Source organism: Pteropus medius, unplaced genomic scaffold (assembly GCF_902729225.1).
Source record: "Pteropus medius unplaced genomic scaffold, Ma_sr-lr_union100, whole genome shotgun sequence".
Taxonomy (NCBI): Eukaryota; Metazoa; Chordata; class Mammalia; order Chiroptera; family Pteropodidae; genus Pteropus; species Pteropus medius.
The window spans coordinates 4,545,057-4,564,321 of NW_024355206.1; the positions used below are offsets into that span (position 1 = coordinate 4,545,057).

Below are 19,265 nucleotides of genomic sequence, written 5' to 3' on the forward strand. Positions count from 1 at the left end.
CAGACTTGATCCAAATCTTGCTGCCACTTACCAGCTGTGCCCTTGAATGAATTATATGCCCTCTAGAGCCTAAGTATCATTATCTTTAAAATGGTCATTGTCCAGGGTCACTCGGGGCCTCTGAAAGCAAAGATTCTGTTGGTGCCAGGATTCTCCAGGGACTTCTGCTGGTGTGTTTTGTCTCTAGATTATCGGGTCAGTGATGCTGAAAATTATGGGTAAAATTATGTTAATTCATAAAGTGGCTAGACGATAAAACACAGAGATATAACACTAATAACAGAGACAGCAAAGTCAACTAACAAAGGGCAATCTTTTCCATATGTATCACCAGGCCCAAGGACATTACTGTCAGGCAGAACATCATAACTGATGCTATAAACAATGACCTTTAGTTGCCAAAGATTAAATTATAGCCCATATACTGTGATTATGGCAGAGAAGTAGTACATTTTTTGTACATTTCCATCAAAAGTGGTTCCAATGAAAACATTTTGGTGTTTAAAGGCTAAGTGTCAGGAGGGGGAATAGGTGAGGAAGACAGGGTAAAGGGGGTCAAATATGTGGTGACAGAAAGAAATCTAACTATGGAAGGTTAACACACACTGTAAATATATATATGCCTTACTGTTAAAGTATACAGCTGAAGCTTATTGGATTTCGTTAACCAACGTCGCCATAAAAAAAAAAAATCACACCTCAAATAAATAAATAAATAAATAAATAAATAAATAAATAAATAAATACTAAGTGCCTGTTATCTGGAAAATACCTTTTCATGGAACAGATTATTTCCTGATGATGTCAGAAAGTGAGATATAACTGATAAAATATCCGAATATGAGAAAACACTATGGGCAAAAATGATTTCATTTGAAAATTGGCTGGAACACCTAGAATTCTTCACAGACGCTCTCAGAAGCCTAGAAGCTCCCAAGTGCCATTTGTGAACTTTAAGAAATATACTCTTTCCTGTGTTAAGTCCTCATTAGCTAGGAATAATGCTTAATAAAGTCACAAGAAAACCAGCAAGCTGGCCTTAAATAACTCTCTTTTTCCCAAATATCCTTTCACCTGATACCAGGTGGGGAAGCATTTTTCTGAGTTTTTCAGTTGTTACATTGCTACCTATGTATTGCTTCAAACTCCTTTTCAAGTTTATATTTCCTATTCCTGCCTCCTAAATATGGTTATTTCGGAAGTGTAGGCCTTGGCCTTCTGCTCTTCTCTATAAATACTTTCTCCTGTGGAAAAATCATATACACTGATTATTTAAACTGTTTTTGCTTTATGGATGACTCACACATTTACATATTTAGGCATAGCCTCTCTTTCTTCAGCTTTAGGTCTGTATTTCTAATAACCCTCTAAAATTTTCCTTTTAGATAGTTCATTATCTCAAATACTACAAATCTTTTTGAGCTTTGAGCTCACCTTTGCTTTAAAACCAACTCAATTGCTCAGGCCTAAGGAACTGCAGTTCTTCCTGATTCCTCCTCATTCTTTTCTCCCATCATCCACTCAGTTACTAAGGATAGTAGTACTCAATTATTGTAACCTTGGTCCTCTGTTCTCATCTTTACGACCCAACACCAAGACTATCGATGTCTGCCCATCCATACTACCCTGTGCACTTCAGCTAGGTTGTTTCTAAAACATGGCTTGGAACAGTCATAGCTCCGTCATTCATTCCACAAACATTTACTGAGTGCTTACTTTATGCAAAGCACTGTTACACTCTCCAGGTTGTAGAAATGAATCAGATAAAGGTCTGTTTGTCGTCTAACGGGGGCGGGGGGTTGGGGGATGGAGGAGACTAGTACCTAAATAATTTTAGTTCTCAGTTAGAAAGTGGTAATAACTGAATGAATACATGAAGTTATTAGAGCTATGGGCGAAGGGGGAATGGAAAGGGAACAGTAGAAAATAAAGTTAGGGTTTTGAATCCGAGTTAACACATTTGGCCTCTAATCTACAGGCAACAGGGAGCCAGTGAAGATTCTGTGCTTGCGGATGACCAAACCTATAGTGGCTGCACGTAAGATGGGCTGATAGGGGAGTGGTGCCAGAGGAAGGGCATCAGTGAGAAAGGTACTGCGTTTCGACGGGAACTCTGATTAGTGGGTCAGGAGAACGGAGGAGTGTCAGGATTACTGCAGGGGTAGAACCGACAGAACTTGGCAAGTGATGGGCGCAAGAAAGAAAATAAATGCCGTCAAATGTAGACAACGCGTCCATGCTGTGGACTGGTGGCAGTATTAACAAAAACGGGTGCACGTTCCAAGCTGTTTTTTGGATATTCGGCCCGTATACAGTTGCCGAACACTCGAGAAGACATGGCCCAGACTCTCGGGGGGGGAGCTGGGTACTGATGACCTCAGCTGGAGCAGAGAGGGGGTGTGTTTCGGGAGAAACACGTGCAAAACGGGCTCCGGGACCCTGGCTACCGAGGCCCGCCCTGGCTGCAGCGAAGGTGCAGCGTCGCTGGCGGAACCCGCTCGCGCCTGCTCCTCCGCGCCTGCTGTCGCCTCGGGCTCCCCACGGACTCAGGCAGCAGCCTTTCCCTCCCTTCTCCGCGTATTTCCAGAGCTTCCGTCCCTACCCGTCACCGGCTCCCGGTCAAGGAATCGTGACACACGGTGACGCCTTTTCCTGCACAGGTACCAGGCTGACAGGAAGCGCGCCGAGGGCAGCGCCTCGTTCGGCTGGGCACCGCCGCCTGCGCCGCAGAAGATGCGCCTCGCGCCGAGCCCTAGGTATCGCGAGACGCGAACGCCCGCCTGGGCTCGGCTCGCCGGAAGCGGAAGTCGGGCGGCTGTCGGATTCTGACAGAAGTGGCTCCGTTACCTTGGAGAGGTGCGGTGCTTGGGCACTGGGCTGACCGCGTCGCGCGCCCCCGGTAGATTTCCTGCGTGTCTGGCCGGCGGAGCTCGGCCGGAGCTGAGCAGGCTCAGCGCTTGGTAGGTGAGTTGCCCGTTGGGGCGACGCAGAGGAGGGAGCCTGGCTGGCCAAGCCGAGTCCTCGGTCTGCGGTTCCAGGTCCTGGTGCTTCCGCGAGACCGGAGCCGCTTGGCCCTCGCGGCCTCTAGTTTCCTTTGCCTCTGGAGAGCCGAAGTGCTTGGAGACGGAGGGGATCTGTCCTTGGTAGACCGGCTCTGACGCGCAGTGGCCTCCAGTCCTTATCTTCCTCTGTCCCACGGCTTCGCCTCCGGGGCCGCGAAACCGCATTCTCGTTAGTCATTTCCAAGGTTAGTCGGCCGCAGTCCAAGCGCTCTGTGGCTTTATTTCTGGATAATAAACTACTGATGTTCGAGTACAGATCCGAAAGGCTGTGCCCCGTTTCCCCGGCAGAAAGTAATAAACCCTGTGCAGTTATTATTCGTGCTGGAACTAGCTTACTGGTTTTGAAGGCCCAGAGGACGAGTCTTCTTAGCATCTTCTAGCTCTTCGCTGGCACTTTGGGTTCTAGTTCCCTCTTTCGAATTAGCGTTAGAAGTCTTTAGAGCACCTTTAATGCGACCCTTTCATTAACTTTAGACCTTATGGTCCCTACCCTTCTCGCCTTTGAGAGTTTTCTTCAGAGAGTCAAGTTTTTTTTTTTTTTCCCTTCCACAGATCTAGACAACCTAAACATTAAACAGTACAGCCTCAAATCCCTGTAATTAGTAAAGCTTGGATCAATTCCATTTATTTTGATTAAATTTATTGGGGTAACATTGGTTAATAACATATGTAAATTTCATTCTGATGAGTAATGATAAAGTTGACATTTGTTTGCTTGTGGGAGGGAGTTGTGAGAGAACATAAAAATAGAATAGAACATTTGCCTTGTCTTCTGATTTTTACTATCTGGTTAGGGATGGGCCTTCTTTCTGGTGATTTCTGTGATTCCAGAAACCCAGGCATGATTTTAATGAGCTGAATTTAAATCATACCTTGGATCTGAGAATTTGACAGCAGTTTGCCAATCCCAGACCCATGAAAAGTCTGGCATTTAATAAGGCATGCTCTCTAAGAGAGCAGTAGCGGAAAGGTAAGATGTCTAGATATTGTTTCTTGCATCCGAACCATAATCTTGGTTTGATTGTGTTGGGATGAGGGTAGTATTATAAATGTTACAAATATTTGCATATGTTTTGAGGGATTTGGAGGAAAGTCGAACTAATGAAGAAGCTATCTTCCAATATCATATCTGTTTGTCAAAAACTTTTTATTAAAAATTGAAGTATTACAGGAAGAATAATTTGGGGACGTCAGATAAGAGGGAGAGATTTTGTTTTAAAGTTTTAGCGCTTTGTCATATATGCCCCCAAATCATAAAACAAGTTTTAGGAGGCTTGAAGTAAAGAGCAAAAAAATATGAGTTTGGGTTATGAAAGGTAAGGGATGGAAATACTGATCAGTATTTGGTTCGGGAAGGCTGGGAAATGGGGAAGACTGCTAGGGCTGGCTTCCAGGTTTGGGGTGAAAACTAAAAGAAGTAAACTCTTTTTGTCTCCTGGTTTCTCAAGGATTAGGCCTCTGCAGCCTAAGCTAAATCTTTTTGTAGAGGCAGAGGGCTCTCTAAGAATGTGAGTGAATACTACTTGTTGGGTGAAGCCGTGACTGAGCCTGGAAAACCCAGTTGATACAATTTGTTTTTATAGCCATCAGGTTGTATCAACAGTAGTTATTTTTCATTTGTCACAGAATCTGGAATAAGAATACATTGGATATTATTGTTACTCTAGACTTTAGCAGCTGTGCATTTAATTACCTATTTTCATGTCTCTCCTTAATTTTCGGGGGTTTTTTTGTTTGTTTGTTTTGGCTCTTTTTTCTTTTCCTTTAAACAACTTCAGGTTTTTATCCTGGGAAAAATAAGGGATAGTCTTCCAGTAACCCCTTAACTACTGCCCTTTTTTTCTCCTATTTTCAGCCAAGCTTCTTGAAAGCCTCTTCTATAATCAGTGATTTCTACTTCCTTTCAGTTACTTCTCAATTAATTGTAATCCTGCTTCAATCCTTTCTACTCTAAAATAATCACTTCCTAATGGCTAAATCCAGTTAATTTTCTCTTGGTTCTTTCTGTCACTGTACTGTTCAATACTAATGACTATTCAATCTTTATTCTCTTGCCTTCTCTGATAACCTCTTCTGGTTTTTGTCTATTGGTGTGTCTTATCTAGGTGTGTTCTCCTATCCCTTCTTTATCTTCAGCTGTCAATGTTCTCCAGGATTCTGTTCCTTGATACTCTTATTCCAGTTTTCCGGAGGAATCTCCTCCTTTCACACAGCATTAACCACAAACAAATTTGCTGATGTCTTCCATATTCATCTTCAACCCTCTTCTCAGTTCCAACTAGTTAATAGCGAACTGGCTCTCCATGTGGATGTACATGCTGTAACTAACTTCAAACTCAGTGCATGCTCGCCCACCTTTCTGTAGTTTCTATGGCACCATAACCTGTCCAATCATTTGGCCAGAAGCCTGGGAGTTATCCTTTATTTCCTTCTCTCCTCCCAACATCTAGTCAGTGATTAATTCCTCCTGGAATTCTTTTAAAACCATTCTCACAGTCACTGCCTCAGATCAAGCCCTCGGCATGTCAAAAACATTACTGTAGTAACCTGCCCTGAGTCTAATCTCACTAATCTACTCTTTTAGAGGAGTGATCCTTCTAAGTAGGAAATTTACTCAAGACTTCCCTACTTAAATTCATCATTCCCCATTGCGTACCAGAAACGTGCGATGTTGTCGCATGGAATGCAAAGTTTTTCACAATATGACCCCTGTCTACTTTTCCCGTTTCTTGACATTCATTTCTCCTCTTTTTATATTTATACCATATTTGTCTCTTCTACTAGACTGAGAGCTCTTTGGGGGCAGCATATATTGTTCATCCTTGTATCCCAAGCCCCTAGTTAGCACAATGCCTATGTTATGGTAATTAAGAAATACTGAATGTATAAAATCTAAAGTATAAAAGTACACATGAGGCTTTTATGAATACTCTGTCTGAAATTGTTTACTTTGTTTTTTTTTTACTATCTAGTAAGACAGCGTTAATTCTAATAGAAACATATTAAAAACTACAGAATTTCAGAATGACTGACACTTCTGAAGCTGTTCCAAATTTTGAAGAAATGTTTGCCAGTAGATTCACAGAAGATGACAAAGAGTACCAGGAATACCTAAAACGCCCTCCCGAGTCCCCTCCGATTGTCGAGGAATGGAATAGCAGAGCTGGTGGGAACCAAAGAAATAGAGGCAATCGGTATGTACTACTTCAGAATGACCTCAGATGGCTCATCAGCAGAGGATAGCTCTAATCTGCTAGCCCTGAAGACCACTGAGGGCAGGCACCAATGTTTTTGTTCAGTATGGTATACCGAATGCCTAGAAACAGTGCCTGGCTCTAAGTAAGCGGCTGATAAATACTTACTTTAATATTTGGTTAACAACATGTATTTTTTTTACCGTTCTGTTGTATGTCTGCGGTGTATGGGTGTTAATTTTTTTTTTTTTAATGTTCTGTGAACTAATATTTTCTTTGCAAATATACTTTTAAAACTGAGTCTTCTACGAAACTGTGTTAAATTCCATAAAGAAGGTAATGTTTTTATTTCTCCTTTAGAAAGTTTATACAATGGAAATTACTTATATTTAATAATTCAAAATAGATAATGGAATAAAATTACCACATTGCTTTTGTATAACTGAATAAGTTTCAGTTCGATTCAGAACTATCTGACATTTTTGGGTTTGGTGTTGCAGTCCGCCCATTTCTCTGCAAAGTGTGTCCAATACATTACTGGAAGAACAATTTAAATCCTAGGAGCGTTTTGAATAAAGGATGCTATGACATTCCGTGGAGAAAAATGTGTTTTACTCTCTTGTTACTAAGTATTAGATTGAGAACAAATGCACCAAGGATTGATCTGCCATGTGTTTTCTTATAAGGGAAGTATAAAAATCTTTTTATTTTGTTGTTTTAGGTTGCAAGATAACAGACAGTTTAGAGGTAGAGATAGCAGACGGGGATGGCCAAGTGACAATCGATCCAATCAATGGCATGGACGACCTTGGGGTAATAATTACCCACAGCACAGACAAGAACCTTACTACCACCAACAGTATGGACACTATGGTTACAACCAACGGCCTCCCTATGGTTATTACTGATAAAAATGTCAGCAGCTTTTAGTAAAACCATTTACTTTCTTAACAAGAGTTTGTGTGTATCTTCTGTTGGCCATAATTTTACATCTGGTTTAGAGAATGGATTATTTTTTGGCACTTGAGACTTTTTTTAAAAAAAATTAGATCTTACTAGAGAGATACGATGATTGCTGGGAATAAATACTCTCCTAAAAATGTTCTAGATTATATTGCTTGACTTCTACCTCAGGTTCTTCTTTGTTTCATGACTTAATAGTGCTTTGAACTATTTTTTTTCCTCATTTGACCTCTAGGAGTTTTCTTTATTTTACACAGAAATGAAATAGATATTTTAAAGTAGAAAATGCTTGCTTTTACATTGTAATATAAGGAAGTATCCACATATTCATGCTCATTTCTAACATTTTACAGAGGTTGGTAAAATCAACTTGTGAATGCACAACTATTCTAAGTTGTAATGTATTGTACATAACAGCAGTTGGGAGGTAAAACAATTGTTTCTTTTGGCTCTTATTGTTATGTGACTGTGGTACTTTGTAATTACTCTATAGGTATGAATCAGCTCCACAATTATTTTGGTCTCTTTTTTTTAGAGGAATATCAAGAATAAAGCTGTAAAATGAGGAAGGAATCATTCTCAGTTTCAGTGTCTTGATCTAGTGGTGGGTTAGATTAAGGCACACAATCATTTTATACAAACTCTAAGGCATTATGCTAACTTAAACAAAGTAGGTCAAAATTCACGTTATACAGAAGTATGAACAAAACTGTAATGTTCCCCTTTCCTTTTCAATCATGTGTAAATAATGGTATATTTTGACTCTGCTTATTTTTATGGTATTTAATGTAGGTTGAGTTTACAATGTTATCTTCACTTAAAAACGAGCAACTTTGCTTCTTCCTCTTCTATAAATACGGTGATGCTATAACTTCCTTTCAGAGTGATAATTATATTCCAAATACTTTTGGTGGCCATTACAATGGTTTTATTCAAATAAAATACAACATTAAGCAATTTCTCAAGTGTTGGCAGTTAACTAATTCATTAACTGGTTTATTATTACTCCGTCCTTCATATCCATTGAAGGAGGTTTGGTTTAAGAGTAAACATGAGTACAAGTTTCATCATAGGTCAAAGGAATCAAAAGGCAACTTTCTAAACCTGCCTTCTACTGCCTTGTCTCTCAGCACTCCATTCTAGGCCCTTGAGGTTGACGTCTCCAGGTACCACTTCTCCATGCTCTAGATTCAACTTCCCCTCTTCCCCCCTTCCTGAAGAGCCGTTCTTTCAGTTAACTCTTTTATTGGAAGGGATTTAATAAACCAAGTATTCACACTCAGATGTAAATAAAGATAAAGAGTTTTCCCTGTACCTCTCTATCAATAGGCAACAAGCCAGGGCTCTTACGTAAAGATACGTCTTATTACTACAAATATTTAGCCTAAGAGTTAACAATGGCCTGAGTATACCCCGAGGTCTTCGAAAGCAGATGGGTTATTAAAAATATCAACTGATAAAACCTAGGTACTACCAATTGGGACAGTAGCTGACCACAGCTTTAAAGCAGGATACTGGAGACTCTCTGCTGTGCCTGCTGTCGACACTAATTGTGGACAGCAATTATGGGTCCACGGGGCAGGGTTGGAGTGAGGGGTGCCCCTCAGGAAGCTCAGAAGAATGGTGACTTTCCAACAGTATTTAAATATTTTAACACCAATATGCTAGGGTACATATGCCCTGACTACCAGCCCTGCTTGAAAATATATTGAGTCCTCCTTTTAACATAAGTTATTTCTGAATTCTACATGAGTGATCTATGGCTGGTGGTGGTGGGGTTTTTTTTGTTCGTTTTTTTAAATAGTAGTCACTATCAGGCTGCCCGCTATGTGCTCAAAACTGGGAAGAAATAAAAGGAACAGTTTCTACTTCATGCAGACAGACAGAAAATAACATTAAAAAAATTTTAATAATAAGAGAATTAAAGTAGTGTCAAATGGAATTATCTCAAATAGACTGTTGTAAGAGCATACTGCATTAAGCATAAGGAGTCCTGGCTTCTAGTCCTGTCCTCACAAGGTACGTGACCTTGAGAAAATCAGTTAAACTCTGAGCTTATTTGCTCACATGTAAAAATGGGGATATTATCTACCCTGCCACTCTCACAGTATTATAAAAATAAATGACCAAACATATAAGAGCGTAAGAATAGAAACTAGAGCTTGTGACCATTAAAACCCCAGTGGCACGTAACTGGTGCTGCATAAACATTTGCTGAATCGATGAGAGGGAAGTAACTGGTAAACTAAAGCACAGAGTTGATACCAAGGATGCAGAGTAACTGATGCAGGATGAGGGAAGATCTGCGATTGTTTTCTTATGTGAATTAATATGTGAATTAGCAAAAGAAATTACATCCTTCAGAAAATGACAAACACTTCAAATATGGGAGAAAGTTTATAAGACTGGAGCTAAAATTAGGAGCATTTACTCTGTGGTAGCTGGCACTGACTTGAAAATACTGAATGTTGGTCAGATTGATATTTTTGTAATTGAGGTAAAAATTGACATTTAACATTCGTTTTAGACACACGACAATGACTTGACACTTGTATACACTGAAATGATCACACGAGAAGTCGTGACCATCACAGATTTATGTCGTTTTCAGACCCGCTTGCTGGAGAACTTAGACGTTGAGTGGTAGGAGGATTTGTGGTTATCCAGAGTGTAATAACTGAGTCACTGCTCTGAGGACAGTTGTTGAATTCTTGACACCATATAGGAAAAAGATAACTGGTAAGACTTCGAGCCTGGTTTGGGTTTCCAAAGCTACATTCCTTATAACTCTCAATAGACAAGGATGTAATTTTCCCTTTGTATTTATTTGCCTGAAGTAAAATAAAATATAGGACTTTGACAGAGTTGAGAAGAATGCAATGTCAGCTTTAAGTTTAGAATACTAAAAGGGAAGGGAATGACCTGCCCTGACGGCCACTGATACCGCTAATTTTGAGCTCTAGTAAAAGCACTACACTTTGTTTCTAAATATGACTTTTTTTAATACCTTAAAATTGCCCCAACTTTCTGTCGTTTCATTCATTCAACCCACACACAGATTAGGTTGTGTATGGAAATCTATGCTCGCACCTTTGACTTCTTTTAATTAGCATTTTGGTTTATAGTGAAGGGAGATTTTTTTTTCATTCGGAAATGTAGGAAATAAACACTCCCAGCTTGAGGAACCTTGTCGTACCACTGGATAACTTCAATTAGCTGAAAATGTTATTAGTAAAAGCACTTACTTAAGTAATGTCAGACAAATTAAGGTATTATATATAAACTATTCACTGAAAACCTTATTTGGGATTTTTTCTTTCAAATAGCATGTTTTTCAACCAAAGGGACATTTAAGATTTTATACATACACACATTTTTATATATAAATGAGGATTTCAAAATATCAAATAGGCTTTGGCTAATTCTGTTTGAAAAACCTAATTATATAGGTCACTCAGAGAATCTTTCCTCTACAAATTTAGAAAGGTATGCTTTTAAAATTTTTCTAGTTTTTAATTTAGAATGAATTAAAACCAACAGGAGTAAAATATTCTTGACATTGGTCGAAGTTAATGATGTTAATTTTTAGATTACTATATCAGGATTCAGATACACAGATGTGACTTTCTGTAATATCTAAACAAAGACTTTTCCTGGCTTCTGCTACATTAAATTACTATGGAGCCAAATCAAGAACTAGATGAAAGTAGTAGTTTATACCACTGGACTCCGAGGTAGCCTTGAAAGCAAATATTTCCTTCTTGCTAGAAGTCTGGTTTGACCTCTTTTGGTACCAGCTTATGGGGAAAATAGGAATGGGATTAGAGACCCCTCGATCTGTGGACCTTCTGGGGAGAATGGCCCTGGGCCACACTGGCTACTTGGGTCTCAAGCAATAGAGCTACACCACATCAGGATAGGCCAGAGTTGAAGAGGAATTAACCAGCTGCTGTAGCACTGCTGAGGCCTCTGGGTGCCAGAGAAACATACTCATCTGAAGAGTTAGTCACCAGCGCTGTCAGACTGGAAAAGCAGAGATGAGCTGTGCATAATACCCTTCAGATTTTAAAATTTACAAGATGGTATGGGAGGAGCAAGTTAACAAGTCTTCCATCAGAATATGCGATTTGACTGCTCCCTTGCAGGATTAAGTGAAAGCATTTACGTTAAGGACCCTTCACTAAGCTGGACTTTAACAAGCGCCTGGGTCACTGTCAGCGCTGTGTCCCCAGAAGTGGAGTGGGTTATCTCTGGGCTGACGGGTGCGAGTATAACTCACAAACCTTCCGCCAGTCTCCATGGGCTGATGGGCTAACTCAGCTGATGTTTTCATTCCTGTCCCTAAGGGTCACAGAGAGCCCCATGTATTAATTACCAGTTAGATTTTCTCTGGGTTTCAGATGAAACCCAGGAGATGATGTGAGGATGAGCTCTTGTTTTTTTCCATTGCCAATAACTTTAACTCCCTGAGGGATCTCCAGTGTCTTTATCTGAATTAGGTAAATCTGCTCTAATTGCAAAAAGCCAGACCTTTTTTGTGTTTCTCATTTTAAAATTCCCTTCACTATGTATTGTGTGTATATAAAATATTATAAAAAGTGAAACAATATAGATATGAATAATCTGCAGCCAACCAGTAATTATGGTCTGCTGTGTATGCATCTCTTTCCTCATGCCCGCGTAAATATATATATACATTTGATATACACATACATTTTTCTTTTACCGGTTTGATGATATTATATATAAAAATGCATAACACACATATATGTTTCTTATTCTTTGTTTATGCAACAGAATATAACAGACATCACTCCAGGTCAGTAGTTACAGATTAAAAACTAATGATTTAATTTTAATAACATAACATTCTAAAGTACGGATTCTCCATTGACAATATTATTTTCCTATAGGTAGACACTGAGGTTGTTTCTCCTTTTTTGCCTCTAATAACACTGCATTGCTTGTGTCCATATACCCTTTGGTACTTTTGTGTTCCGCTGGGTAGTCTCAAAAGTAGACTTGTTGGGTTAAAATGACTTGTATTTTTAATTTGAACAAATGCTGCCAATTTTTTAAAAAATGCTGTAGCAGTTCAGTCCTGTTCGCAACCTATGAATATACACGCGTCTCCCCTCTCCCACTTCAACTTTTTGTCTAGATGGCCATAGGCTTTTATATTTTAAATCCGAGAACTTTGCGAGGTTGTGTCTCATTGTGGATCCTTCTTTCAGTGTTTTACCTGGGACACTGCAACGCCTTTCGTTCTGGAAATTTGTTATTTCTCCAGTATTTTCTTGATTACACCTTTGAATCCTCTTTTTCTGTTCCATTTCTTTGGCTCTCTTCCTTCAGGACTCCAATTATATGTGCGCTTTTCCCCTTTATCTGACTTCCACACCTGCCATTTTCCTCTCCTTTTCTTTCTTTCTGTCCCACCCTCTGGGGCTCATGCCATGTTTTCAGTGTCTTCTCTGTTGCTTGTTCCAACATGGCCTTAATTCTATGATGCTTTTCTTTTTTACTTTTAAATTTGATTAGCCACATTTCAAGTACTCAACAGCCTCATGTGGCTAGCAGCACAGCTCTAGAAGGGGACAAAAGGCTTGTTGTTCTGTGGACTTGACTTGCTCTAATCCCCTAAGGTTTCTCTGGGGATGTTAAAGGCTTGGAAACAATTTGAAAGCCACCGCAATACCAAAACCACATCATGGATGAGGAGATGAGTTTCATGCAGAAATGACCACAGAGTCTGTAACTTGTGCTGCAAAGTTTGGGGACTCCTCCCTGCACAAGCTCTAACAGCCAGGGGACTAGATGGCACGCAGCTAAAGTAGGATTATAAAATGCTGAAAATCATAAGGACTGAGGAAGACCTGTGTGGGCAGGAGCAGGTCATCTTCTCGGAGCCAAGGTCTAACGGGTCTATCCCTGCAGCAGAAATGGGGCTCCAGACGGTGAAAGCTCCCTAACCCTGGCCCCTAATTTCCCTGGTTGATCCACAGGTGTCCGAGCAGGCTTCGAATGATGGCCAGCTTCTTGAAGAGATTTCCCAAAGGGACAGAATGTGCTCACTAGAGGATCCCACTATACAGCCCAGTTGGCAGGCATGTCCTTCAAATTAATAAATTGGCATCTTGTTTAGAAACTAGTTCCTGTCAATTGTCTAGCTCAAGTCCATTTTCAAAGACAGTGACTAAAGGGGGGTTCTGCACAGTTCAGGGAGGCACCTGGGCCCGTGCTGACTCCACCATGGCACTGACCCTGGACTCCTGAGTGCCCAGCCGGCCTGCATTTGTACTGCACTCTGGCCTGAGCTAAACTCGGGGTACGAGGGGACTAAGCCTCACGAGTGTCTCTGAGAAGACAAGAAAGATCACTGGTATCAGGCACTGCAGGAGGGATACACCTACAGTACAGCTCAGCTCCTTCAAATTGTGTGGCTCTCAGCTTTCACATTATGTATGGTGCCATCTCCTGGATGTAAACTGAAAATCCAGCTTCTTAAAATTTTAAGTCTCTAGTCACGTGCATCAAAAAAAATCTGAAGTGAGGGTCCTGTGGGTTCCAAAATTTATATTCTGCATTACAATTAAGTAAGTACTTCAAAAAAGTCCCTAGAATTTGTAAGGGGGTATGCCAGTAGCCCACAGCCCAGAGAAGAGCTGCTTTCTAAAGTCTGTGAGGTTTTAGCTGTTTGGAACTTCAAACACTGCAAAGGTACCACCTATAACCTCTGGTTCTCTCTCCATTCCCTAGCAGGCAATGGAGTGGAGAGTGGCCCACAGGCATCAGGAGTCCAGGTTCTCTGCTCCAGGGGCAGGATGAGCCCAGTTTTTCTTCCAAAGGTTCTGTCAATGTACCTAACAGTGTTTAACCCAAGTTATTAATAAGTTATTCATAAATCATTTCTGCAGGAGTAACGATCATGCATTACAGTGCTAGAACATCACCACGATGCTATTCGCCAAAGCTGGATAAGTACCTTTCAGACCTCATTCACTGGCTGCCTCAAGGCTGGACCCTCAGGACAGCACAGGACAAAAAAGGCCGTGTAATCGGCTTACTTTATGCACTGTGTGCTGGTATTCACTTAAAATGGGGTTGGGCTAGAATCATGTTATTAGACAAATAAATGTCTAGGACTTGGAGTTTTATGTCCTCAGCCCGAGGTCACTGGGCTTGCCTCAATATTCTTGGTCCCAAGCTGAAAAAAATTGCACTAGCTACAATTCCACAGCAGGTCAACATGCCCAGGCCTTAGGTGTGATTGTCACTAGTGGGAAATATCTCTGTGTGGGGCATTAGACGGCTAAAGGCTGTTTGCTGAGGAAAAAAGGGAAATCGGGTCCTCAAATAGAACTGGTGAGCTCGTTCCCACCTCCAGCAAGTTTCTGATGAGAACGTGTCCCTGGGTATGTCTTCTTAATTGAAAGATACTGTACGTTCTCAAAATAAACCTATTAGGCTAGAAAGTTCTTGTTAAAATATGGCCATTGAAAATGAAGTAGATTATTTTAATGGGTATTTGTTGACTGCTTCCAGTATCCACTCCTTTCTCCATAGCTCTTCCCAGTTCTTATTTAGGAGCCCCTCTATTCACTCCTTCGCTTCTGAGTGGGCTGACCTCAATCCGGCTCTGGGACGGGCTTTAACTACAGCCTCAAACAGCGAGGGTAATTCTCTTTTCCCTGGCGCTGGTTTAGCTAACTTGTGTTATAGCATGTCATTCCCTAAGAGTAGCTGGTTACAAACTGCGTGTGACCAAATCTGGGCTGAGATGTAGGAGAAGCTGATTGAGAGCTTCTGTGGAAAAGAATTCTCACAGTCCTTCTGAGAGTACATTTTCCCTGCTGGAGGGGGTGATACGTAGATGTGAAGCCTGAAACAACTGCCATTTTCCTCTGTGAAGGAGCTAGGCCTGAGGATGAAGCTGGCCCTGCCAAAGACTCAGGAGAAGGAAAGAAAGTTGGTTCTTCAGGACAGCACTGGCCTGCTGACTCAAACTGATCCCTAAGTAAACCCTGCCCCTGGACTTTCCAGGTAAGCGAGCTAACAAATCCTTTTGCTGTTTAAGCCAGACAGAGTTGGGTTTCTGTTACTTGTCAGGGAAAGTATCCTAACAAACAGCGATCCATGTAAACACCACAAGTAAAATGCCTTTAGAGCACACACTGGAACAGAGTAGGAAAAGTTCTTAAGCCAAGACCAGGAGAAACAAGAGTACATCTGAGGTAGTACGGCATCACGGTTTGGAGAAAAGAGAGCTGAGCATAACCCACACTCTGCCCTTAATGTTTGCTGTGATCCCTGCTAAGCCACTAGCTTTTCTTTCCCTTGAGTCCAATCAACAGAATAATAGTTGTACGAGATGAGTGGTTCTCAGCTCTTTTTTTTTTTAAAAGTTTTATTACTGGTCTTCCTTGCAGATTTTGTAGTTTTAAAGATTTTGTCTATCAATATGTTTTTCTCATGTGCTTAAGACGAAGCACAAAACAGCTCTTCTGATCAGCAAAGGTAATTAAATTATTAAGTTATTTACCTTACCAAATTACTATAATTTGCATTGAATATTTAAAAACAAGTTACTTATTATTATTTAACATAGATATGGTTCCTGATAGGGTTTTACAAATACTCAAAATAGCTTCCAGGTCCTCTTTCTTCTAAGGATCTTTGGAGATTCATAAGAACTACCAGATTTGATAATTGCAGTTACCATTCAAGGAAGAAAATAATTCAGTAACTTCTCAAAAATGATAATTAACATTAAATTACAGGCGTACCTTGGCGATACGGTGGGTTCAGTTCCAGACCCCCACAATAGAGCGAATACTGCAATAAAGCAAGTCACAAGAATTTTTCAGTTTCCCAATGCATATAAAAGTTATGCTTATACTATCCTATAGTCTAATAAGTGTATAATAGCATTATGTCTAAAAGTACCTTAATTAAAAAGTACTTTATTGCTTAAAAAAAAGAAAGAAAGAAAAGCTAACTATCATGTGAGCCTTCAGAGAGTCGTAACCTTTTTGCTGGTGGAGGGTCTGGCCTCAATGTTGATGGCTGCTGACTGATCAGGGTGGTGGTTGCTGAAGGCTGGGGCGGCTGTGGCAATTTCTTAAAATATGACGATGATGAAGTTGGCCTCATCAACTGACTCTTCCTTTCACGAATGATTTCTCTGTAGCACACGATGCTGTCTGACAGCATTTTACCCACAGTAGAACTTCTTTCAAAATTGGAGTCGATCCTCTCAAACCCTGCTGTTGCTTCATCAACTAAGTTTATGTAATATTCTAAATCCCTTGTTGTCATTTCAACGATCTTCACATCATCTTCACCGGGAGTAGACTCCATCTCCAGACACCATTTTCTCTGCTCATCCATAAGAAGCAACTCCTCATCTGTTAAAGATTTGTCATGAGATTGCAGCAATTCAGTCACATCCTCAGGTTCCACTTCTAATTCTAGTTCTCTTGCTATCTGCACCACATCTGCAGTGACTTCCTCCACTGAAGTCTTGAACCCCTCAAAGTCATTCATGAGGGTTGGAATCAGTTTCTTCCAAACTCCTGTTAATGTTGCTATTCTGACCTCTTCCCATGAATCACGAATGTTTTTAATGGCATCTAAAATGGTGAATCTCTTCCAGAAGGTTTTCAATTTACTTTGCCCAGATCCATCAGAGGGATCACTATCTATGGCAATGACGGCCTTACGAAATGTATTTCTTAAATAATAAGACTTGAAAGTCAAAATTACTCCTTGGCACATGGGCTGCAGAATGGATGCTGTGCTAGCAGGCATGAAAACGACGTCAATCTCATTGTACATCTCCTTCAGAGCCCTTGGGTGAACAGGGGCATTGTCAATGAGCAGTAATATTTTAAAAGGAATCTTTTTTTCTGAGCAGTAGGTCTCAACAGTGGGCTTAAAGTATTCAGTAAACCATGTTGTAAACAGATGTGCTGTCATCCAGGCTTTGTTGTTGCATTTATAGAGCACAGGCAGAGTCGCCTTAGCATAATTCCTAAGGGCCCTAGGATTTTTGGAATGGTAAATGAGCATTGGCTTCAACTTAAAGTCACCAGCCGCATTAGCCCCTAACAAGAGAGTCAGCCTGTCCTTTGAAGCTTTGAAGCCAGGCATCGACTTCTCCTCTCTAGCTATGAAAGTCCGAGATGGCATCTTCTTCCAGTATAAGGCTGTTTCGTCTACATTGAAAATCTGTTGTTTAGTGTAGCCACCTACATTAATTATCTTAGCTAGACCTTCTGGGTAACTTGCTGCAGCTTCTACATCAGCACCTGCTGCTTCACCTTGCACTCTGATGTTATAGAGACAGCATCTTTCCTTAAATCTCACAAACCAACCCCTGCTGGCTTCAAACTTTTCTTCTGCAGCAACCTCGCCCCTCTCGGCCTTCATAGAATTAAAGAGCGTGAGGGCCTTGCTCTGGATTAGGCTTTGGCTTAAAGGAATGTTGTGGCTGGTTTGATCTTCAATCCAGACCACTAAAACTTTCTCCATATCAGCAATAAGACTGTTTTGCTTTCTTATCATTCGTGTGTTCACTGGAGTTGCACTTTGAATTTCCTTCAAGAACTTTTCCTTGGCATTCACAACTTGGCTAACTGTTTGTCGCAAGAGGCCTAGCTTTCGGCCTATCTCGGCTTTCGACATTCCTTCCTCACTAAGCTTAATCATTTCCAGCTTCTGATTTAACGTGAGAGAAGTCCGACTCTTCCTTTCACTTGAACACCTAGAGGCCATTGTTAAGGCCACAGGGTTATTAACTGGCCTAACCTCACTATTGTTGTGTCTCAGGGAATAGGGAGGCCTGAGGAAAGGGAGAGAGATGGGGGAATGGCTGGTTGGTGGAGCAGTCAGAACATGCACAACATTTATCGATTAAGTTTACTGTCTTATGTGGGCGTGGTTCACGGCGCCCCAAACAATTACAATAGCAACATCGAAGATCACTGATCACAGATGACCATAACAAATATAATAATGAAAAAGTCTGAATATTCTGATAATACCAAAATGTGACGCAAAGACAAAGTAAGCAAATGCTGTTGGAAAAAATGGTACCTATCAACTTGCTCCACACAGATGGCCACAGACCTCCAATTTGTAAAAAACACAATATCTGCAAGATGCAATAAAATGAGGTATGCTGTACATGTCTTGATTATTCGTACTTTTTCATAAAATGCTTCAGAGTTTTAAAAAGATGCAGAAAACATTTTTGCATATACGTAAGCATTTTAAAATATAAAGTAAGGTTACAAAGCAGTGTCAGGTTCTTTCCCTCGTAAACAGGATTAGAAGGTAATCTCTAGAATTCCAGAAGTTTTGTGGCAATTTTGCCATTTTAATTTACAATCGGGATAAAGTTCATTCAACTAGGAGTCAAGGGGTGTGGGTTCTAGTTGTCCTCCTGCATGTTATGATCCTGAATAAGATTCTCAACTTCTGCTTATCAGAAGCCCCATCAGAAAAAAAAAAAAAAAAAAAATGGGGCTGATTCAGGTCATCTTGAATACCCTTCCCAGCTCTGCTGTTTTGTAATGCATGAAATCAGAATAACATGGTCTAAGCCATTTGGGGTCAGGGATTTTAGAACTGATAATTAGTGTACAGTACCTTTAAAATTTTTACTTGAGACCTGTTCTTATTTAAATATATATGGACATAGTTTTTACATGTTCTTCTGTGCATTTAAATATATCTTCCTATTTAACAGCCTCTACATCATTAGCAATAAAAAAGTTTCTCAAGGATGTATGTTTTCATTTCTTACTTTTATTTTTTTTCAACTTGCTTTTCTAATTTCTCCAAGATCTCTTCTGGAGTCGTGGAGGCCAAAAGCTTCACCACTTTCTCACGAGATTTACCACCCTAGATTAAAAGGAAAAAATGGTGTCAGGACAACACACTAAACTTTCTAACACTGAGAGAGAGACTTCAGCTATACGCATCGCAGCCATGTCCTCTTGAGCTCTCCTGGCAGCTTAGCTATCACTTTCTCCCGGCCATT

General features: G+C 40.5%; 3 protein-coding genes across 13 annotated transcripts in view; 1 reads left to right on the forward strand and 2 right to left on the reverse strand.

Annotated features, from left to right (window-relative positions):
- The window catches only part of CUNH15orf40 (chromosome unknown C15orf40 homolog), a 37,180-nt gene that overhangs the window by 13,150 nt on the left and 4,765 nt on the right, over positions 1-19,265 (reverse strand). Inside the window, exons 4-6 of one of the 6 annotated variants that reach the window (XR_005651900.1) lie at positions 19,029-19,126; positions 16,006-16,054; positions 32-205 (exon numbers count right to left, since the gene is read on the reverse strand). Coding sequence is in view for 4 of the 6 variants with exons in the window: in XM_039858492.1 (XP_039714426.1) it covers positions 19,031-19,126 (96 nt within the window). In the remaining 2 variants the exon portion in view is untranslated. Of the gene's footprint in view, positions 1-31; positions 206-11,986; positions 16,055-17,050; positions 17,070-17,932; positions 18,063-19,010; positions 19,127-19,265 lie in introns of those variants that run through there. The other 5 variants (XR_005651901.1, XM_039858492.1, XM_039858494.1 and 2 more) reach the window with 5 other exon arrangements.
- RAMAC (RNA guanine-7 methyltransferase activating subunit) lies at positions 2,795-8,178 on the forward strand. 6 transcript variants are annotated; one of them, XM_039858495.1, is made up of 3 exons: positions 2,795-2,964; positions 6,035-6,256; positions 6,978-8,178. In XM_039858495.1, the coding sequence occupies exons 2-3, from the start codon at positions 6,087-6,089 to the stop codon at positions 7,162-7,164; spliced, it is 357 nt and encodes a 118-aa protein (XP_039714429.1). In that variant the 5' UTR covers positions 2,795-2,964; positions 6,035-6,086; the 3' UTR covers positions 7,165-8,178. The 6 variants fall into 6 exon arrangements, with proteins under 6 accessions (XP_039714429.1, XP_039714433.1, XP_039714430.1 ...); XM_039858499.1 differs by having other exon boundaries at positions 6,078-6,256; XM_039858496.1 differs by having other exon boundaries at positions 2,795-2,960.
- On the reverse strand, positions 16,194-18,043 carry LOC120599406 (tigger transposable element-derived protein 1). Its single transcript, XM_039858487.1, has one exon. It carries the CDS (start codon positions 17,993-17,995, stop codon positions 16,214-16,216), a length of 1,782 nt encoding a protein of 593 aa, XP_039714421.1. The 5' UTR covers positions 17,996-18,043; the 3' UTR covers positions 16,194-16,213.

Excerpts from the sequence above, each read along its gene's own strand:
- LOC120599406 (XM_039858487.1), bottom strand. The coding sequence starts at position 17,995 with ATGGCCTCTAGGTGTTCAAGTGAAAGGAAGAGTCGGACTTCTCTCACG.
- RAMAC (XM_039858495.1), top strand. The coding sequence starts at position 6,087 with ATGACTGACACTTCTGAAGCTGTTCCAAATTTTGAAGAAATGTTTGCC. Across the intron at positions 6,257-6,977 it reads CAAAGAAATAGAGGCAATCG|GTTGCAAGATAACAGACAGT; the intron begins GTATGTACTACT and ends TTGTTGTTTTAG.